The following is a 23,994-nucleotide window of genomic DNA, read 5'->3' on the forward strand; positions in this document are numbered from 1 at the left end:
ACAATTCAATGAGTTTTGATAAATGCATACATCCATATAGCCCATACCACCAAGAAGATATAGAACATTTCCATCACCCCAGAAAGATGCTTTGTGTCCTCAGTCAATTTTCAACCTACCCCACCCCAGAGACAACCATTGTTCTGATTTCTTTCAACATTGATTAGTTTTGCCTGTTCTACAAAGTCATATAAATGGAATCATTCAGTATGTACTCTATTTTGTCTGCCTTCTTTCACTCACCGCCATGTTTCTGCAGTTCATCCATCTTGATACATGTATTCATAAGAAAAAAAGAAAATTCATAGTTTGTTCTTTTTCATGGCTGAGTAGTATTCACTGTATGGATATGCCATGATTTGTCTATCCATTTTCCTGTTGTTAGACACACTCAGCCACACCTCAGAAGAAAAGCCTGGCAATCTGCCTCCATAAAGATTACAGCCAAGAAAACCCTATGGAGCAGTTCTAGTCTATATAACACATATGGTCACCATAAGTCAGAATGGACTTGATGGCAACGGGCTTGGTTTTTGGTTGTTTTTAGACATTTGAGGAATTGTTTCTAATTTGGGGCTATTATGAATAAAGCTGCTACAAATATTCCTGTACAAGTTCTTTTGAGGACACATGTTTTAATTTCCCTTACAGGATCATACTTTTTAATTACTATAGCTTTATATATTTAAAAAAAAAAACCATTGCGGTCGAGTCAATTCTGACTCATAGCAAGCCTACAGGACAGAATAGAGCTACCACATAGGGCTTCCAAGGAGAGGCTGGTGGGTTTGAACTGCCAACCTTTTGTTTAGCAGACAAGCTCTTAACCACTGCACCACTAGGAAAATTCTTCATTCATTACTCGTATTTTCTTAAAAAAAAATTCTTAGATATTTTTCACATTCTTCTGCTGAGCATATCTTTGACAATTTTTGGAATTGTAAAAGACTAATTTGGGGAAAACTGACATCTTCATAATATTTAGTCTTGCCATTCTAAAACATGTTGTTTCTCTATTTGGTTGTCTCCTTTTAAGTCTTTCAATAACGTTTTGTCATTTTCGTCAAAAAGAACTTCACATTTCTATCTAAGTTAATTTCTTGGTAGTTCTTTGTTCTTATTACTATTGAAAATTGGTTCTTTTTCCCATTATTTTTCCTTATTATTATTGCTTTTCTAAATGGAAAAAAAAAAAAAGAAATGGAAGCAACTAATTTTTTAAAAAAATCTTGCATCTAGTCACCTGACTGAATTCTTCTCCTAGTTAATCTACTATGAACTATTTTCATCATTTATTATGTTGAGGATATTTTTTCCCCGCATTCATTACTACACTCCCTTCCAACCGGCAATCTGCCTTGCCCACAACCCCAACCAGCACCTCCTTTTTTGTTAATTGTACTTTAGATGAAAGTTTACAGAACAAACTAGATTCTCATCAAGCAATCAGTACACACATTGTTCTATGACACTGGTTAACAGCCCCAAGACATGTCGGCACCCCCCCTTCTCAACCCTGGGTTCCCTATTACCAGCTTTCCTCCTGCCTTCCAGGCCCTGCCCCAGGGCTGTTGTGCCCCTTTAGTCTTGTTTTGTTCCATGGGCCTGTTCAATCTTTGGCTGAAGAGTGAACCTCAAGAGTGACCTCATTATTGAGCTGAAACTGTGTCTGGGGGCCATACCTTCAGGATTTCTCCAGTCTCAGGCCAGCAAGTCTGGTCTTTCTTTTGGAGTTAGAATTTTGTTGTACATTTTTCTCCAGCTCTGTCCACGATCCTCTATTGTGATCCCTGTCAGAGTAGTCAGTGGTAGCCAGGCACCATCTAGTTTTACTGGACTCAGTCTGGTGGAGTCCATGGTAGATCCAGCACCTCCTTTCTTTTGTGACAATTATAAAACTTCAGAGAAATCAAAAGTAAAGGATAAACAGGAAAATATGATTTATACTGTTCGAGAACACACTTTTAAATAAGTCTAGAGTGCATGAAGCCTAGAGACTATAACAGAAAAAAATAAGGTCATTATCGATCAGTTAATGATCCATCATCTCTTGCCTCAGAGGAGCATGCACTACACACTTGCAAACAAACATATTAACGCTCTTCCCATTGACCTCTTGAATATGAGAAAGTTTTGATCCTCGGGTGCTAGAGTGGAGGATGGCAAGAAAGTCCTAGACACTTGGAGACTCTTCCTTCCCTTGCCCATGCTCCCACCTCTTGCCCCCTGCACATCATCACTCTACAAGGATCCCTGTTACAAGTCAAAGGAGCCCTGGTGGAAAAACGGTTAAAGAGCTCAGATGCTAATCAGCAGCTCCTTGGGAAAAAGATGTGGAAATCTGCTTCTGTAAAGATTTATAGCCTCGGAGACCCTGTGGGGCAGTTCTACCCTGCCGTATAGGGTCACTACGAGTCAGAATCAACTCCATGGCAGTGGGTTTGGTTTGATTTTTTTATTAGAAGTCAGAGTGGTCAGCCAGGACAGCTACCACAAGGCAGGGGACAGCAGCTGGACGTCGTCGTTGGTCAAGAGGTTCCCACTCTCATGTAGCGCATGCCCCCCCACATGGCTTCACCAAGTGTAAGATCACCCGTAGAAAACAATTCCTTCCTCACCCCTCACTCTGAAAATGCTTCTTTGCCCCTGCCTTCTTTATAATCTAACCAGTTTACCAGGTTGTTCACTTTTATAACCCCTAAAATGATGAAACTCTATTATTGCCATAGTCTTAATGAGTGAAAATTTCTCAGACTTGAGTTGCTAGCATTCTTACCTTTTTGCAGCTTTACCATTTTTTCTCTGTTAGAATATTAAACGTTCTACTGAAGAATGGAATACTATCTCCAGTAATTTAGCAAAAAAAAAAAAATTGTAATTTACATTATTTTGCTTCCCTAGGATATTGCATTTAATTTCTCCAAACACATATGGATGCAAAATTGAACACAGAGATTTAAGATTCTTGTATTTAACAATCAGGAAGGCATTCTTCCTTCAGAGAACAGCCTAGAATCCACTGCCTTGTTCCTCTGAATGAGGCATTTTCTGTCTCATTCCCAAGCCGCCTTATGAACAACATTTTAGATTACACAGATTCCTTAAATAATCTACAATGGTTTTAGAGCTTCATTTTGGTTTATCTTCCTCTTCTACTTTAAATTTCAGTTAATTAAATCAACATTGAATGCTTAACATTGTGGTTAATTGTCCATTTTATGGTTTATTTATTTTTCTTTTGTTTCTTCTAATTTTTATTAACAAATAAAAGCATGTGTTTTTTTAAACAACTCAGTGATTTTAGTATATTTACAGAGTTGTGTAAACATCACCCTAATCTAATTTTAGAACATTTCCATCACCTCAAAAACAAATCTCGTACTCATTTATTGTCACTCTCTATTCCCAATCCTAACCCTAGGCAACCACTAATCTACTGTCTGTCCCTATAGATTTTCCTTTTGTAGACATCTCACATATATGGAATTACATGGTATGTATTGTGTGTCTGGCTTCTTTCACCGACCACAATATTTAGAGTTTCGTCTGTGCTGTAACATATATCAGTATCTAGGTCTTTTTTATTGCCAGATGGTATCTCATTGTATGGTTCAACGACATTCTGTTTACCCATTCACCAGTTGATGGACAACTGGGTTATTTCTACTTTTGACTATAGTAACTAATACAGCTTTGAGTGTTTGAGTACATGTCTTTGTGAGGAGATACATTTTCACTTCTCCTGGATGTATATCTAGGAGTGGAATTGCTGGGCTATATGGTAACTCTGCATTTAATGTCTTGAGGAACTACCAGACTGTCTTCCAAAGAAGCTGCAGCATTTTACATTCCCACTAATAATGTATGAAAACATGTGTTTTTAATCTCCATCAATTGAAGGCATAAATGGGACAAACAAGGAAACTTCAACTAAGAAGAATGCATCTTTTCTCCTACTTGTTTGCGAGATGGCAGGATCGGAGATAATTTTCTTCTGCACTACTTTCTGAATCTGGTATTTCCTATTCCACAGCTTCCTTGGAGCCCGAGTGGGCAGTGGATGTACTCAGCAATCAATGCCAGGAGGTTAAAATGAACACTGACATGCCAAGACCTCCCTCATTATGAGGAAACATTCCTCCTGTCCTTACACACAAAAAAAACCCTCCACAATTTTTAAAAACCCTTGTTAATTTCCACTAATACAAGGGAGCAAACACTTATCTCCCTCACTTATTTTTTAATTCAGCATGTTTATTGCTCTATTATTCAGAATGCAGACTTACAAAAGTGCCTGAATTGAAAGAAGGAACAACACCTTTTGCATTATTATATTCAAAGATGAATTTAGAAAAAGAGGATCAGAAACATATCTAGTCTCTCTTGAACTGCCAATTTTGAATTTTATATGACTGACAACATGAATTATATTACACAAAATCTATTACTCACCCATCCAAGATCAAGTTGAGATTTAAAGCAGCCTAGTGGCTGTCACATGAAGCTACTGTCAGTCTTCAGTGAACTCAAGCAAAAAACTAGGAAATTGGGAATAGACAGTATATAAAAAAAAGGCAGTATAGTGAGTTACAAAATAGTCATATTATGGGAAAACAGTCTTAAGAGAAAAGAAGCTTCTTATAATGAATTTGGCAATGGTACAAGTTATGTAAGCAAGTTGCATTTTAGTGTTGAAAAGTTACTCTGTTATTTCGAGTTCTGGGTGGGCTGGAAATAATGTTACAGCCTATTGCTTAACACCACCACTGTGTTATACCGCCAGATACTCTAGACTAAAAAACGGTGCGTTGCCCACTTTTCTTGTGCTATGCTTATAGTATACATTGAGAAAGAAAAGAAGGAAATAAATTTCTAGAAAAGAACACTATCCCCAAAAGAAGAGGATACAATTTTCTGTCTACTCTGCTCAGAGGGCCACATTTTCCTTAACCACAAACCTACAGAAAAAAAGGGGGTCATGGGAAAGAAACCAAATCCTATTCTCAGAGGGGAGGAAGAAATCTCTTGGTGCTTGATTGATTACAGAGAAATGAAGTTATGATAAAAGCACAGTGTGGCTTATCAACTAATTCAGTGGAGAAAATGAGAAAGGCGGGCCCATCCTGTGAGGGGCTACAGGACGAAAGGCAGCATTGCAAAGTGTCGTATTTAGGGATGGATTTCTCCTTCTCTTAGCACCCAAGAAAAGATTAGGTCTAAGATGCTATGGGGTTCCTGCTGCTTGAACTCCATAGCATGTTGGAACAATCATAGACTTTGGAAACAAATGGATCTACTTTAGTCTTTAGGTTCTGGCTTCCACTTAGGAAAAAAACAGTACTAGTTGCTATCAAGTCGACTTCAACTCATTGCAACCCCATGTGTGTCTGAGTAGAATTGTGCTCCATTGGGTTTTCAGTGGCTGATTTTTCAGAAGTAGACTGCTAGATCTTTCTTCTAAGTGCTTCTGGGTGGACTCAAATCTCCAGCCTTTGGGTTAGCAGCTGAGCACTGTAATCGTTTGCACCACGCAGGGATGCACTCCCTAAGCGGTAGCAGTCTTGGTTTGGGTTTCCCCAGAAGCACAGCTTGACACAGAATTCAAGTGCAAATTGTTTATCTGGGAAGTAAAGAAAGCTGATAGGAATTGGGCAAGTGAAGCAGGGAAGGAAAGCCAGTCAATATAGATACTTTATCAAGCCAGCTACAACTGTGGGCAACAAAGTCTTAATTCTGCTAGGCAAACTGAAAGCTAGTTGAAAACACATACGTCAGTGTTATCCTATCCAAATAACAAGAGGGGTTACCTGTTGCAGTCGAGTCAATTTTGACTCATAGTGACCCTATAGGACAGAGTAGAACTGCCCCATAGAGAAAGAAGGGTAGGCTCTTTATATACCAACTCCGGTCAGTCATTGGTTGAGAATTGCTTCCTGAGTCTTTAATTTCAGGAGCAAAGAGGAGTCCAGATAAAGCCTTCAAACAAAGAAGTGCAAATTCCAGCAGCTGGAAGTCTGGCCAGTGTGCAGAAAATTGAGGAGAGAGGGAACATGGGTATGTATGGCAATGATCGGGTCAGCTTCAGTGGTATAAAAAGAAAAAGGGAAAACATGCCATCTTTGGATGCAGGCACTTTTCCCCACTGCTATCATATTTTAGGCGTTCGGTAAATAATTTGTTGCCTAAACGTCTTAGTGAATGGGTGATATGACTTAAGTTTAAATTGTGGCTCCATCATTTATGAAAAACTTTTTTCCTTATGAGCAGAAACAAATCTCATTCTATGAAATAATAAAGAAAAAAATCTAACATACTGGCTGATCTACAGAGGGAACTGAGTAAACATAAATAGGGTTATTAAGGTATCTATTTCTTTCTGCTTTCCACATAGTCCTTCCTCCTTTGTTTTGCCTCATCTCTTAAAGAGACGACGTGACTGTAGTACAGTCTAGTGGCTAAGTACAGAAATTTGCGATACATCTTGGTCCATTGGAAGGGGCCCACAACAACTCTTTCTTCTTAAAGGTCAAATTAATTAACTTACATATGTAGAGGAAATTGTGATAGTAATTCTTTCAAGAGAGTGCCAAGAACTTATTTAATTGTAGACTTTGAGCCAAGAGCACCACTATGCAACTATGAAAGCAATCCCGAAGAACAAGACTAATTCCTTTAACCTTCCTGCTGCTGTCTTATACTTAGGTCAATGACTGCCTTGTTTTTGACCTGCTACTCATGAGCAAATATTTGAAAGTGAAAATATGAAAAACAAGCAAAAATCAAGGGGTAAGAGGAAAATGTCAGCTATTTTCTGCCTTTCCATTCCCAAAAGTTTACCCACTCTCCTATTCTTTTAAACTTCTATCAGACATGTGTATTTATTTCTGGAACTCAGCCAGATCCTTAGTCTGAATTCTAACAGCTCAGTTCCCAGTTTCCATGAGGCAAGGTCTAAAAAGTGTGAACTTCCCAGAAGACACACAGAAGATGACTAAACCTTAAATTAAGCCCACACGGCTTCCTCAATCAAAAATTTTACCTTTTCAAAGGAAAAGAGTAAGACAATTAGTTCTAGAAGGCTAACCTTTCTTCCTACCTTCTAGCTCAAGGTACAATTTAACACCCAAAATGCTAGGCACATATCTACCTGAACAATGTGTGTTTCCACTTAAAGTGCATGTGTTTTGATTCCAAATTCATGTCCTAGTTATTTTAAAATTTTGAGATCTTTAGAATACTAAGATCTGTCTGAGCTCAATTTCCAGGGCCAAGAATGGGTAAGGGGTAAAATTGGCACTGGCTGTGTGAGTTACTAGGATTTTGTTGAGGGAGCGTGCTATCAGGAGGACCACAAAGAATGCCTTTCAGAGAAGGTGCATGCTAATGAGAGTCAGGCAAGCCCAGCAGATAGATTGAGCATGGAGATGATAAGCTGAACAGCATTCAGGCTGGAAGAGCAGAGCAGATGCACTGCGTTATGAACCAAGCAAGAGCTAGAAAGTGACACACAAAATGAGATAAGTTTTGGTACAATGGACACTCCTCCATAAAACACCACCTACTGCATGCTCATCTCCTAACCAGGTCTCTTCACCAAGTTGGAAGGCATGAACTTGAAGTATGCCAGCAGATCAGTGCTCGGTCAATTTGTAGTTCAAGTCTGATTCCCTATATTAACTCAGCCCACTTTTAGCTTTAAACCGACTGTTTAATGTTTGTTCAGTGTTTCTCCTTTGGGTAGCCAGGACTGATTTTTGTGGTGAGGTTCTATCATGCCTACCCGTGTAATGGAATGTACTAGCTCAAGAGGTAAGCCCAAGGTTTAGGCTCAAGCTAAGTTTGTTTGGTAAAGTAGAGGGTCGTCAAAAATGAGGAAAATCTTCAATGAGATGGATTGATCCAATAGCCACAACAATGGACTCAAACATACTGTCTCACTTATCTAGTGCTGGTATAACAGAAATACCACAAGTGGATGGCTTCAACAAACAGAAGTTTACTCTCTCACAGTCTAGTAGGCTAGAAGTCCAAACTAAGGGTGTCGGCTCCAAGGGAAAGCTTTCTCTGTTGTCTCTGGAGGAAAACCCTTATCATCCATCTTCCCCTGCACTAGGAGCTTCTCTGTGCAGGAACCCCAGGTTCAAAGGAAGTGTTCTGCTCCTGGAGCTGCTTTCTTGGTGGTATGAGATCCCATGTCTCTCTGCTTGCTTTTCTCTTTTATATCTCAAAAGGGATTGGCTTAAAACACAACCTAATCCTGTAGATTAATTCCTACCTTATTAACATAACTGCCACTAATCTCACCTTATTAACATCATAGAGACAGGATTTACAACACATAAGAAAGTCACATCAGATGACAAAATGGTGGACAACCAACAATACTGGGAATCATGGACTAGTCAAGTTGACACATATTTTTGGGGGGGACACAATTCAATCCATAACACATACCAACAATCACAAAGATGGTACAAGACTAGGCAATGTTTCATTCTACTATACATAAGGTGGCCATGAGTTGGATATGACAGCAACTAACAACAACAAAAGTTTAAGTCTACTGAGGAGGCAAGGAGAAAGAAACAAAGGCAAAGATGATTACTGACACTAAAGATGAAAGACAACAAGGTCCCAACTGAAAAACAACAGAGTGGTGAGATGAGACCAAGGTTAGAATCTAGCAGAAGTAAAAGGTAGCAGGAAGCAGGGTTTGGGAGGATGTAGGGAGTCCAATTTAATTCTAGAGGTTTGACACCTGGCTGGTACAGCCAGGAATATTCTCCATTTCACGATACAGGTTATCTTAAAGACACCATTGAGTCGACTTTTTCACACACTTCATAAATCCCAGTTCTCCTAGATTATCATGATGTAAGGTAAAGCAAATTGAAGGGTTCTTTTTTTTTTGAGGGGGGGACTACAAAATGGCAATGCAGTTTTTACTTTAAAAGGTATTTTTGATACTTAGGAATAAATCTTACCAAGGATGTAAAAGACCCACACAAAGAAAACTACAAAGCTGTACTACAAGAAATTAAAAAGGACATACTTAAGTGGAAAAACATACCTTGCTCATGGATAGGAAGACTTAACATAGTAAAAAATGTCTATTCTACCAAAAGCCATCTATACATACAATGCACTTCCGATCCAAATTCCAATGTCATTTTTTAAGGTGATAGAGAAACAAATCACCAACTTCATATGGAAGGGAAAGAAGCCTCGGATAAGTAAAGCATTACTGAAAAAGAAGAAGAAAGTGGGAGGCCTCACTCTACCTGATTTCAGAACCTATTATACAGCCACAGTAGTCAAAACAGCCTGGTACTGGTACAACAACAGACACATAGACCAGTGGAACAGAATTGAGAACCCAGAGATAAATCCATCCACATATGAGCAGCTGATATTTGACAAAGGCCCAGTGTCAGTTAATTGGGGAAAAGATAGTCTTTTTAACAAATGGTGCTCGCATAACTGGATATCCATCTGCAAAAAAATGAAACCGGACCCATACCTCACACCATGCACAAAAACTGACTCCAAGTGGATCAAAGACCTAAACATAAAGACTAAAACGATAAAGATCATGGAAGAAAATATAGGGACAACCCTAGGAGCCCTAATACAAGGCATAAACAGAATACAAAACATTACCAAAAATGACAAAGAGAAACCAGATAACTGGGAGCTCCTAAAAATCAAACACCTATGCTCATCTGAAGACTTCACCAAAAGAGTAAAAAGACCACCTACAGACTGGGAAAGAATTTTCAGCTATGACATCTCCAACCAGCGTCTGATCTCTAAAATCTACATGATTCTGTCAAAACTCAACCACAAAAAGACAAACAACCCAGTCAAGAAGTGGGCAAAGGAAATGAACACACACTTCACTAAAGAAGATATTCAGGCAGCTAACAGATACATGAGAAAATGCTCTCGATCATTAGCCATTAGAGAAATGCAAATTAAAACTACGATGAGATTCCATCTCACTCCAACAAGGCTGGCATTAATCCAAAAAACACAAAATAATAAATGTTGGAGAGGCGGTGGAGAGATTGGAACTCTTATACACTGCTGGTGGGAATGTAAAATGGTACAACCACTTTGGAAATCTATCTGGCGTTTTCTTAAACAGAAATAGAACTACCATACAACCCAGAAATCCCACTCCTCGGAATATACCCTAGAGAAATAAGAGCCTTCACACAAACAGATATATGCACACCCATGTTTATTGCAGCTCTGTTTACAATAGCAAAAAGCTGGAAGCAACCAAGGTGTCCATCAATGGATGAATGGTTAAATAAATTGTGGTATATTCACACAATGGAATACTACGCATCGATAAAGAATAGTGACGAATCTGTGAAACATTTCATAACATGGAGGAACCTGGAAGGCATTATGCTGAGCGAAATCAGTCAGAGGCAAAAGGACAAATATTGTATAAGACCACTATTATAAGATCTTGAGAAATAGTATAAACTGAGAAGAACACATACTTTTGTGGTTACGAGGGGGGGAGGGAGGGAGAGTGGGAGAGGGTTTTTTACTGATTAATTAGTAGATAAGAACTGCTTTAGGTGAAGGGATGGACAATACTCAATACATGGAAGGTCAGCTCAACTGGACTGGACCAAAAGCAAAGAAGTTTCCGGGATAAACTGAATGCTTCAAAGGTCAGCGGAGCAAGGGCGGGGGTTTGGGGACCATGGTTTAAAGGGACTTCTAAGTCAATTGGCAAAATAATTCTATTATGAAAACATTCTACATCCCACTGTGAAATGTGGCATCTGGGGGTCTTAAATGCTAACAAGCGGCCATCTAAGATGCATCAATTGGTCTCAACCCACCTGGAGCAAAGGAGAATGAAGAATACCAGGGTCACACGATAACTAAGAGCCCAAGAGACAGAAAGGGCCACATGAACCAGAGACCTACATCATCCTGAGACCAGAAGAACTAGTTGGTGCCCGGCCACAATCGATGACTGCCCTGACAGGGAGCACAGCAGAGAACCCTGAGGGAGCAGGAGATCAGTGGGATGCAGACCCCAAATTCTCATAAAAAGACCATACTTAATGGTCTGACTGAGACTAGAGGAATCCCGGTGGTCATGGTCCCCAAACCTTCTGTTGGCACAGGACAGGAACCATTCCCAAAGACAACTCATCAGACAGGAAAGGGACTGGACAGTGGGTAGGAGAGAGATGCTGATGAAGAATGAGCTAATTATATCAGGTGGACACTTGAGACTGTGTTGGCATCTCCTGTCTGGAGGGGGGATGGGAGGATAGAGTTAGTTGGAAGCTGGCAAAATTGTCACGAAAGGAGAGACTGGAAGGGCTAACTCATTAGGGGGAGAGCAAGTGGGCGTACGGAGTAAGGTGTATATAAACTTATACGTGACAGTCTGACTTGATTTGTAAACGTTCACTTGAAGCTCAATAAAAGCTAATAAAAAATAAAGGATAGAATTATGTGAAATATTATAACAACAAAAAAAGGTATTTTTGAGGTTTAAAGTTTAAAAGGTCTTAAATCTGCACCTAACTAGTTCTATGGCCTTAAGCAAGCTTCAAGTTTCTTCATATATAAAATGGAAATAATCACAGGACTTACATCTCACAGTTTTGTGAAGCTAAAGTGAGCAAGACCTCAGTAAAGTTAGTCATATTACTAGACAAAAGCAACTTCAAGCAAATCTTGACTTGGAGCTGAAAAATAACCCAAGAGATCAACAGTTATAGGGTGGAGGACGAACTTCTCTCAACTAATTATAAAAAGAATACTTACTGCTTATTTGTGCATCATTCCATAAGTTACAATGAATTTTGACAGTTATCTTTTGGAAGGCCCAGTCCTGTAGTAGAGGAGCCCTGGTGGTGCAGTGGTTAAGCACTCAGCTGCTAACTGAAAGGTCAGCGGTTCTAACCCACTGGCCACTCCTTGGAAGAAAGATGTGGCAGTCTGCTTCTGTAAAGATTTACAGCCTTGGATACCCTATGGGGCAGTTCTACTCTGTCCAATAGGGCCGCTATAAGTCGGAATCAACTCGACGGCAGTGGGTTTGGTTTGGTTTGGTTTGGTTGGACCTCTTGTAGACCCAGGAAGTGCCTTAGAAAATATATGAGAGAGAGAGAAGAGAAAATGTCTTTAATAGCCAGAACAAAAGGTGGCTAAGGGCTACGGCTGCTAACCAAAATGTCAGCAGTTAAAATCCACCAGCCACTCCTTGGAAACTCAATGGGGCAGTTCTACTCTGTCCTGTAGGGTCGCTATGAGTCAGAATCGACTTGACAGCAGTGGGTTAGTATTTAAATACGTGCAATTGGCCGATCTCAGTATGAGTAGGGAAAGACTCATAGTGTGATATACTCTCACACCCTGTGTTTAAATATAATCCAAAGTCGTTCCTATAGCCTACAAGGCCCTATATGATCTGCACAATACCTGCCTTTCTGTCCTCATCTCATACCCCTCTGTCCCTTGCTTGCTGTAATAACTTGATATTCTTTTTGTTTCTGGAACTTTCCAAGACTTTCCTGTCTCAGCTCAGCTTCCAAATCTCTTTGCATCTGATTTCTTATTACTTATCTATCAGGTCTTAGCTCAAATATCATCTCCTCAGGTAACCCTTCTCTTGGTGGCTCCTGGTTATATTTCTCCTACAATCAGAATGCTCCTTAGAAGGAGGCCAAGACTTCAGCTTGCTTACTTTGGGCATATCATCAGGAAAGACCGATTGTTAGAAAAGGACATTGTGTTTGGTAGAGGGTCAACAAAAACAAAGGAAACCCTCAATGCGATGGATTGACATTATAGCCACGACAATGGATTCAAATGTACAAGATTATGAAGGTGATGCAGGACCGGGCAATGTTATTATACATAAGGTTGCCATGAGTCAGAGCCAACTAGAAGGTAACAACAACAGGAAGTAAATTCTGTTCCCCAAACTTCACCCCAACATCCACTACCACTTTGGAATCCATCATGTTGTTGTTTTTCCTTTCATAACACTTACCATACTCTCAAATTATCATGTACAAACACATTTATTGGCGGTCTCTTTATTGGAATATAAGCTCTTCTATGAAGGCAGGGAATCGTCTATTCAGTTTCTCAGTGCGAGGCAGCAACTACTGGCCATGATACAGAAAACCAGCCAAGTGTCATCTTTGTCATATGAGTAGCTAACTTCTTCTTGGTTTCTACTATTCTACCTCCAGTCTGTATTATCATATCATAAATAACATCTGGACTGTATTTTGTCATTTCAAAGCACTGTTGTATAGCTTAATCCATTGGACTTTTATGACAACCCCACTAGGAGACAATGGTTTCACTTTTAATGGTGAAGAAACTGAGGTTCAGGAAGACTAAGTTACTTGGCCATGGTCACATAGCCAGCAAAGACTATGGTAGAAATGAACTGGTTTGTTATCACTCCAAGTCCTATATTTCCCGGGATGTATATTTTGCTACACTGGACTGCCCTGCCTAAAATGAAGACAAAAAAAAAAAAAAAGATAACATTGAAATTACAAACCTAAATTAACACAAACATACAAAAGAGCATTTAAAGAATACTTTAGATAAAAATCCCATAAATTTTGAAGACAAAAATGCAGTTCAAAATGGAGAAGGCTATAATGAATAGACACATGAACAGCTGAGGAATGAAAAAGTACAGTTGATGCAAGAGCAAATTCAGGCTCAAATGCCTGGAATGAAGTGCTCTGCACATCCATCTGCCAAGTTAGGAAGGCTTCCTCTGAGGGCAGGAAAGAATTGTCCCTTCTATTCTGCAGATGGAGATACACAGTTTATCAATTTATCTCTTGCGAGAAAAGCCATTAGAAGAGGGGAAAAACAGTGCTTCGATTGAGCAGAGAAACTTTGCCTCATTTGGAAGTGCCTGGGATGTCAGGGGGGAGAGATGGATGGACTCTGGGAACGGACCAAGTGCGAGGACTCCGGTTCTCCAGCTCTGGATCAGGAAGTTCGCCGTTTACAACTAGATCAAAGAGAGAGACGTGGAAGAATCTATCTACCGGTTAGTTAAGATCCAGAATGTCCTTTCAGGTTTTGTTTTTCCAAAGATTGATTGAAAGTCCCTCATTACGTGTCTCCAGGCACACTGTGGGCCCACTAAAGTGAGACTGACAAATATTTCCTAAATTAAATTGTGTTTCCTGCACAGGAGTCAATGACTTCTAAATCTATTAGCTCAAGAGAAAGCAAAGTTCTTACTGATGGCAAAACCCATATGTCACACCACCTCAGTGTGCTACTTAAATAAAAGTTATTTCCAACACCACTGATAAGACAACAAGTTTAGTTTGTGTAAGAACACATAACACTGTAGCCAAAGTTTAGGTAATTTTTTAAAGGTTAAATAAAAACATGAATTTCTCCTTTCTTCCCCAATGTAATTCAATTCAAAAGGTATTTACGAAGCATTAAATATGTGCACCTGAAACCCGAAATATGTGCAAGGCATCATTAAATAGAGATTTAAACTCAACCTACTTGTCTTAAAAAAAAAAAAGTTTTAACAGGTTTTTCTAGTATCATGTTTGCACACTGCCCTAAACGTCTTTCTAACAAAGATTTTCAAGAAGATCCTCAATAACATCTGTTTATATTCCTCTATCTTGTTATGCATAACTTAAGCACTGTGGATAACAAAAAGGAAAAGGAGAAAGGAAAAGTCCTTAGCTTCTAGAAGTTAACAACCTAACTAGAGAGCTAGGATTCATGAGAAAGTATGAATGGCACACCAAGAAAGTAATTAATCCCTTACTAGTTAGTTGTGCTGAGTCCCTGGGTGGTGCAAATAGTTAATGTCCTTGGCTGCTAACTGAAAGGTTGGAAGTTCAAGTCCACCCAGTGGTACCTCATAAGAAAGGCCTGGCTATCCACCTCCAGAAAATCAGCCACTGAAAACCTTACGGAGCACAGTTCTACTCTGACATGCATGGGGTCACCATGAGTTGGGGTCACCTCCATGGCATCTGGTAGTTGTGCTTTACGTATAAACACACACACAATTTGTTTGCTAAGGCAGAAACCATCTTGGCAAATAAGTGAATTTTTGTGTCTCAGTTTCATCTCTGTGTAATGAGGAAGATGGATTAGATGATTGCTAAGATTCCTTATAGCTCCAAAATCCCATGATTCATTTAACATTTATTGAGGATTTGCTGTGTGTGAAATGAAAAGTATTGTACTAGAAGCAGGAGATACAGCATGAATAGAACTCATCCTCTGACCTTAAAAATATTACAGCTTATTGGCAGGGTGCCAACAGGAAAACAGCTACCTGTTTTAGAAGACAGCATGAATAAAGGTACTGGGGGATGAGAGGAAGGAGGAATTAATGCAAATGCAGGTGGGCTGAACAATGAGAAACAAACAATTTAGTTTTAGGGCAGCACAGAGATGAGGATACCCTGGTATGAAGGGCAAAAAACAAAGAACTAAACCAGTTGCCACTGAGTTGATTCCAACTTATGATGAGCTCATGTGTTACAGAGAAGAGCTGTGCTCCATTGGGTTTTCTTGGCTGTAATCTTTACAGAGGCAGATTGCCAGGCCTTTCTTTTGTGGTGCTGCTGGGTGGCTTCAAACCACCAACCTTTAGGTGAGTAGTTGAGCTCAAACCATTTGCACTACCCAGGGACCTGGCATGAAGGGCAAAAATGTTAAAAGAAAAAACAAGAAAGGTGAAAAGAGAACCTCAGAAAGGATTGACTATTTCAAAATGTCAGAATAAACAAGTTTAACTCAGCTTGGTTCTTGGAAAGAGACATGGATGATGATTTTGAAGTAAATCAAATTAACCAGGCCAGTATCTTGGGGGATTGCCTAAAAATCCCTTTCAAATTGAACCCAGGGACTGTAGCTAAAAAAACTGGTAAATTAGGACCTGTTTTCCTGCAGAACGAATGGGCCCAGAGAGATTATATGGCGATGCTAGTGTTTTGAAACTGAGGAGCACTAAGGCAGCCAGGTCAAAAAGTGTTGAATCTGGACAAATGGATACAGAAATGAGGAAATCTCAACATAGTCACCTAGACAATTTGATTATGTTGCAAATGAGTAATTTTCTAAAGTATGTACTATTTGGATACCCTGGTGGTGTAGTGGTTAAGTGCTACGGCTGCTAACCAAAGGGTCGGCAGTTCAAATCTGCCAGGCGCTCCTTGGAAACTCTATGGGGCAGTTCTACTCTGTCCTGTAGGGTCGCTATGGGTCAGAATCGACTCGACGGCACTGGGTTTGGTTTGGTTGGTTTATGTAGTATTTGCATTTCCAAGGTTTCTCACAGTGCAGTTCAGCAGTGATTCCACTTTAAAATGGCAGGTCGACTGGGATGTTTTGGCTGATTCTCTCCAGAGGAGAGATCATAAAAAGGACTCTAAGGCTAGAAGAACTCAATAAAAGGGTCCCTTTTAAAATCCGAGCGGCGGCAGCCAACAGGAAGCCTGAGGACATCTCTTCAGGAGTGCCTCTGACTTCACATCACACACACTCCCCCAAATAAATGAAGAATGGTAATGGGATGGGGTTAGTGAGAGAAGCCAAGGCGGGCAAGGCCTAGAGAAAAGCTGTGATTTAGACTGATAGGAAGACAATGTTGGTGGTATAGAAACTGCTTCACAGGGTTTTCTAGGATGTAATCTTTACAGAACCAGATTGCCAGGTCTTCCTCCCATGGAGCCACTAGGTGGGCTCGAACTGTCAACCTCTTGTTTAGTAGCCAAGCACTTAGCCATTTGCACTGCCAGATCTCCTTGAATCTATATGGTAAATATACAGATGTATATAGAAATCTATATATTAAAATTACATATATAAATCTATATATGTATATAAATCTACATATTCATGTATATAAATCTTTATATAAATTTTATATATGTAAGTTTTATATACACACCCCCAAAAATCCAAATCCATTCCCATCGAGTCGATTCCTACTCATAGCGACACTACAGGACAGAACAGAACCGCCCCCACAGAGTTTCCAAGGAGTGGCTGGTAGATTTAAACTGCTGACCTTTTGGTTAACAGCCTGAACTCTTAATCATGGGCCACCAGGGCTCCAAACCCATTGCTGTCAAGTCGATCCTGACTTCTAGCAACCCTATAGGACAGAGTAGGCTTGCCCTACAGTATTTCCAAGGAACAGCTATATAAAAACTCATTGAGTCAATTCCAACCCATAGTAACCCTACAGGACAGAGTAGAAATGCCTTATATGGTCTCCAAGGTAGTAAATCTTTATGGAAGCAAATTGCCACATCTAAGGCTGGTGGGTTTGAACCACGAACCTTTGGGTTAGCAGCCGAGCACTTAACCACTGTACCACCAGGGCTCCTCATACGCATATATTCATACATATTAAGATCAATCCCATATTTCACCCGGATAATAGATCTAAAATCCAAACAGAGCCCAATATTTGGAAAGCAATGAGGACTAAATGGTGTGGTGAGTTTTAAGAGCAAGGATTCTGGAACCAGAAAGCTTGGGCTCAAATGCCAGCCCTGTCACTTACCAGCTATGAGAGTTCCAACAGTTATTCAAATTCTGTGTCTCATGTATGAAATTGGGATAATAATATTACCTTCATTGCAGAGTTGTGAAAATTAAAAAAGTTGATATTTGTGGAAATTTTAGAATAGAGCCTGGCACATAGTTAGCACCCAGAAAGTGCCAGCACTTATTGTTGTTTGTTGTCGTTATTGTTGTTACTCAATTTACGAACGCTGGTGGCAGGTGTATCCCCACTGAGCACTAGAAGTGCAGGTGGAACTGCTTTTTCCAGCCACAATACAGAGTGAGTCATAATAAAATCAGGCTGCCAACTTCCTGAACTATTGAATTACCTGAGCTTCCACTTATAATCACTATTTAAAAAAGCTGTCCTTTCTTTTTGAAGTTCTCTCTCCTCCACCCCACTTTTCAAGGACATTAAATCTCAAAGAAAGCAATTTTAAAATAATTTCTTTTATTGCCACCATATTGTAGTTTCTTTTTCCCTATTCATCCTCCAACTTCAATTGTACTTAGTGAAAAATGATACTTCATTCATTACTGGTACATTGTCATCCAGAACCTGGGAGCTTACAACCGCTTTGTGTAATGTGTATTTGCCTTTCATATATATGACTCAGTGTGTACTATCCTTTCCCTTCTCCTACAATGGGGGTAACTTAGCTTGGGGGAATAGTGCACATTTGGTTAGTAGTGTACAGCTAACCCTTACTTTTTCCATTGTTCTACAAAGAAGATCTAAGATACGCACAATCAAACAGTAAATTTCACCACAGTCTCATCCCTGGTACTACCTTAATTATATGGATTTTATCAATATTCAAACACCGTGTGTAGAGAAAATAATGCTCCCCTCAAAGATGACGGCACTGGGTTTGGTTTGTTTTTGTTCAAAGACGCCCATGTCCTAATTCCTAGAACATGTGAATATGATAGGTTACGTGGCAAAGGGGAATTGAGGTTGTATATAGAATTAAGGTTGCTAATCAGTTGACTTTAAACTAGGGAGACTATTCTGGTAAGCCCAACGTAAGCACAAAGGTCCTTAAAAATGGAAGAAGGAGGCAGAAGTTAAAGGTCAATGTGCAAAAGACTCAACCTGCTTTTGCTGTCTTTGAAGATGGTGGAAGGGGACTGTGAGCAAGGGAATGTAGAAAGAGCAAGGAAATGGATTCTTTCCTAGAGTCTCCAGAAAGGAACGCAGCCCTGCGGACACCTTGGTTTTAGCCCAGTGAGACTTTTGTCAGACTTCTGACCAACAGACCTGTAAGATGATAAAGTTGTGTTATTGTAGGCTACCAAGTTTTGTGGTAACTTGTTACAGCAGTAATAGGAAACTAATACATGCCCCATCTTTAGGTATCTTACGCAGCAGCCTGATTTCATGGGACTCAACCTACCTGCTTAAACTGCCCACCACTCTGGCTTTTGCTTCATAATGCAATAAAAATTAATGAGCACCTACTCCGTGCCAGGCATTGTGCTGGATCCTGGAAATGCAAAGTACATACCCTTTCATTTACTCAACACATTTTCTTTCGTTGCTATCCAGGCTCTGGGTTAGACATGGTGGAGAAGAAAGAAAATATCCCTGCCCTAAAGCGGTTCACTGACTTCTGAGAGGTCAATTGACATAAATAAAAAACTATGGTTCAATGTAATAAGTGCATGTTATAGGAGTACAGAAAAGGGACTGCTTAAATCAGCTTGATGAAATCAGGAATACTTCAGAGAGGAAAAAATGAAGCCCAACAGACAAGATGGGAAGAGCCTTGGAGCAATGAGGAACATGAGATATGGCTAGCACTCAGGAGTAATTGAATTTTTTATTTTAAATTTTTAAAAATTTTATTTAATGTTAATTGATTTCCGTTTAAATGGGAGTAGCCACACGTGGCTGGTGGCTACCATATTGGACACAGAAGTTTTAGATAGTATCCTGAAAGGAAGGAAAATGGTCTCTTTCTCTCCTCTTTCCCACTTCTCAATTGATTGGAAAGTAGATCTGGTGGTACATCACCTTGGACTATGCAGACAGGGCATCACTCCATGGATGGGAGCAATAAGATAGAAGGAACTTGAGTCCCTGACACCAGACAGCCATCTTTGTTATGTGAGAGATATCTAAACTCCTATATTGTTTAAGTTAAGGTCCCTAGGTGGCACAAATGGTTTGCACTCGACTGCTAACCTAAAGGTTAGTGGTTCAGTACTGCAGAAGAAAAGGCCTGGCAATCTGCTCCTATTAAGATTGTTGCTGTTGCTAATTGCCATTGAGTCGATTCTGGCTCACGGAGACCCCAAATGTGCGGAGTAGAGCTGTACTCCATAGGGTTTTCAAGGCCGTAACCTTTCGGAAGCAGATCACCAGGTCTTGCTTGCTTCCGGGTGAGTTTGAACCGCCAGCTTTTTGGTTAGTAGTCCAGTGCTTAACTATTTGTGCCACCCAGGGATCCTTCCCAAGAAAATCCTATGGAGCAGTTCTACACTGTAACACATGGGGTCACCATAAGTTGGAATTGACTCGTCAGCAACTGACAACAATATTGTTTAAGTTATGTTATTCTGGATTTTTGCATAGCAGCCAAACCTCTATTCTAATACAAATGTCTCCTAAAACAATAAAAGCAGCTTTAATCTTTATCAAGATTTACTAGGCTCTCAATGGAATCCAGACCTTCTGAAGCCATTGAGGCCAGATGAGCACCCGAAACTTTTGCCCTGGGATAATCTTTAAACCTTAAACCTCAAACCAAAACTTTTCCTGGAAGTCGGCTTTGAACCAAACAACAATTTAGCCTAATTAGTAAAGCATGTCTGCCTTAAGCATCGTGCCCTCTCAAAGATTTATCTTGTGGAATCAAATTGACAACAGCATCTTGAAAGATTAGATGAGAAGCTTCGTGGGTGGTGACTACCTTAATGGCAGTGGAATAATTTGGACAAGGATAATGAGAACGGTTATACAACCTGAAGAATGTAGTGTCCCTGAATTGTACATGTAGAATTTATTGAAACAGTGTATCCTTTTTTGTACATATTTTCACAAAAAAGAAAATTTAAAAATAAATAAGTTAGATGGTCACTTCAAAGAAAAGAAGAAAAAAAATTATTGAGCTTATTCTATGTACCAGGGCACTACGCTCATTTAATCCCTACACAGCCCACTAAGACAGATAGTAAACTCCAAAAACCTAAACCCATTGCCATTGCCACTGAGTCAATTCTGACTCATAGAGACCCTATAGGAGAAAGTAGAACTGCCCCATAGGGTTTCCAAGCAGCTGCTGATGGATTCGAACTGCCGACCTTTTGGTCAGCAGCCAAGCTCTTAACCACTACATCAGCAGGGCTCCATGACAGATAGTATACCCCTATTCTGCAGATAAAATGAAGGTTCAAAGAGGCTGGCTTATTCGTGGCAGGATTAGTTTGTCTGATAGCAAACTGTATTCTAATATATAGCTAAACAACATTTTATCATTAAAGGCCAGGCAAATTGAGTGTACAGCCAGACTTTTAAAATGCAGAGAGGATATTTATGTTTGTGGAAGACATTCTCAGCTGTTTACTCAGCAGGCATTTCTTCCTTCTTTCTGCAAATAGAACCACAATTTTTTCAAATAGTGCGCAGAGATCCCTAGGTCCTTAGTGCAGAACCCAGGAGATAAATCCTGTTGGTCTAAACTAGCCATGACAATCTCATATCCCTTGGCCAGCAATTGTCTAAGGACAGGCATGTGGCAAAGTTCTGGTCAATGAGATGTAAGCAAAAGTCTGATGGGGAGGAAGTGAGTCCCCTTCCAAACAAAAAGACAAAACCTTGCCCAGAATGAAGATGCGATGCCTGAGGTACAGCATCCATCATGAAACCATGAAGACAAAAGCCAACGTCCTAAGGATGGCAGAGTGGAGAGACAAAACGGGTCCTTGAGGACATTTTTGAGCTGCGGCTCTTTGCCTGGACAGCTTACCTCCAGACTTCTTGTAATGTGGGAAAAACAAATCCCAATTTTCTTAGGCCATTATAAAGCAGGTTTTCAGTTATTTATACCTGGGAGACTTCCTATCTGATACTCATAAGTCTACACATTATCTTTCATTTTCCTGGGGAAAAGCCAAACAGCTAGCAGTGATGGCCTGCACACTCTTAGCTGATTTGCTGTGGAAATCAATTCCCATTGGCTCATCCACAGTGAGAATCTCTTTGACATCTCTCAAGAGATACAGTTTTGGGGATATGAAAAGTAATCTTAAACAAGTAACAGAGCTCAAATGAAATGCGTATTTATCCTCTTCCCAGCCTCAAATGAAAAAAAGTTTCTCCAATTACGCATGTTTCTTGAGTAAAGCATACTGTGAAAACTACTTGCACTGTTTTATCAACTGGATAATGTCATGGAACTTTTAAAACAAATATTACAACAAGACATGTTAATCTCTGTAGTTTAAGAGAAACACAAAAACACAAAGCCTAACGCAACAAAAAAAAATTTGATCAATAGTTATACATACCCATACCTAAAGATAAATGAAGAATTGAGGCATGCTACAGGATGACTGACTTTAAAAATCGATATAAAAATGCACAGATCAATAGTAGAGGCAGAAATGTTTTGCTCTTGAACTATGCTGAAAGCTGATTTAATTCTCTTGGGTATGCAAAAAAGCAGTTAAATTTATGACATCCATTATCCAGAATTATTAATAAATTCTAAAATTTTTTAAATGCTAGTTATTTTCAGTTGAAGGGAGAAATAGCAGGTATTTTTCTAGCCACGTCTAAATAAAAGCACACATATACAACATATACCATGCCACCCTGTTAGCTTTGTTTTAATCTTTAATCTGATTTATAACTGAAAAGATCATGTGGCAATGGGTTTTACACTATTTCATTCACAAAAAGAGAAGATTATCCACGGAAAAAGCACATTTTTCCCAGGATTTCATACAGTAAATGAGCTAGACACATTTTTTCTTTCAATTACCAAGCTATGCAAAATATTTCCAGATAATCAGAAAGGTATGAAACATCAGATTAAGTAATATTCAGGCAATCCTCAACATCATTTTGCATTTTTGGCAAATCTGTCCAAAGTTTGAAAGTTGAAGAAACCATTTGAATAAGGGTGATATGGGAAAAAGAAACATACCTTAGAGATGATTAATGGTTCTCCGTGCTCCAGACCACCTTTCAGAGTAAAACCCCAGGGAGCTCCTCCTTGCAGGAAGGCTTCCAGATAAATGTACCTTCCCCTGGGGGTCGAGTCAGGGTTTAGCGTGGCACTGGTGTCGTCAAAGTTCTCCGTGGCCCTCATCATGCCAAACACATGGTCCCACGAGTTAAATTTAAAATGCCTGGAGCAGATTCAGGAAAGCAGGCTTCTATAGCACAAGTTAATATACGCCAGCCAAAAGAAAGGTTTCCAGAAAGGAGTTCTTCCACTTGGAAAATGTTCTTCCAAACTTCACTCCAGGATGCTGAACCGGGAGGGTTTTTCACTTTAACATTTCTCGGTGTAAATCCTCCTCCAGGAATCCCAGGTCTCACGGAAGCCCCCGAGTGGTGTGTATCTCTCCACTCCTTTCCAAAAAAAATTCCATGTCACTCTGAAGATTGCTTGTATTTCACACACGCATACACCAGATTTTTTTCCTGCATATTTGACAGAGAAAATTAAGATCGTCTTACAATACAGAAAGAAAATGGTCAAAATTCAAACGAATACCTCATTTTTGATTGATTATTAGCCTTTTCTTCCTCCCCGAGTGAAATTTTCCATTACAATAGCCTCCTCCCTCCCCAGAAGGAGCTTTAGAAGAAAGAGAGCACTGCTATGCTTCTGTTCGCCTAAGACCTTCTGACTTGTCCCAAAGGGACAGAAAAGCTGTGCTGAAGCCCTTTACTTATTTTTTCAGCAATAAGTTTGTGATTTGTTTCTTGCAATAATAATAATAAAATAAAAGTTTTAGCAGAAGGTAGAGAACATTTTTAAAAAATGGTAAATGAATCCTCAGTATGAAAAATACCAAGGAGGCAGCCAGTTTCTCTCTGTGGTACTTCTCACTGATGATCAGCCGCTGCTGCTGCCGCTGCCGCTGCCGCTGCCGCTGCTGCTTCCTTTGAGAGAAAGAGTGAGGAAGCCAGAGGAAAATAGATTAAGCCAAAGAGAGGCATTGCCGCCTTTCTGCACAGTAAGCACTGCTGTGCAGAATTCAGTTCGCTGTAAAGCAATGACAAATCCAAACAGTCGTACAGTTGATGAAAGGTGTGAGTTGAAACACCATACAGACGGCTACTTACCACAGGGTAGAAAATAGTGGATAGAACAACCCCCATCTCATACCCATTAAAGCAGGATCTCCAGGGGTGAGACACAGGCGTTGGAATTTTTTAGAACTCTCTGGGAA

At 39.8% G+C, this 23,994-nt stretch overlaps 1 protein-coding gene across 1 annotated transcript in view; it reads right to left on the reverse strand.

Moving 5' to 3' along the window:
• Nucleotides 1-23,687, reverse strand: part of LOC126077059 (protein Shroom3-like) — a 195,847-nt gene extending 172,160 nt beyond the window's left edge. Inside the window, exons 1-2 of the mRNA XM_049885983.1 lie at nucleotides 23,614-23,687; nucleotides 22,737-23,239 (exon numbers count right to left, since the gene is read on the reverse strand). Of these exons, the coding sequence (XP_049741940.1) occupies nucleotides 22,737-22,904 (168 nt within the window). The 5' untranslated portion in view covers nucleotides 22,905-23,239; nucleotides 23,614-23,687. The remainder of the gene's footprint in view (nucleotides 1-22,736; nucleotides 23,240-23,613) is intronic.
• Between the last annotated feature and the right edge of the window lie 307 nt (nucleotides 23,688-23,994).

The sequence above is a fragment of the Elephas maximus genome, chromosome 5 (assembly GCF_024166365.1).
Source record: "Elephas maximus indicus isolate mEleMax1 chromosome 5, mEleMax1 primary haplotype, whole genome shotgun sequence".
Taxonomy (NCBI): domain Eukaryota; kingdom Metazoa; phylum Chordata; class Mammalia; order Proboscidea; family Elephantidae; genus Elephas; species Elephas maximus.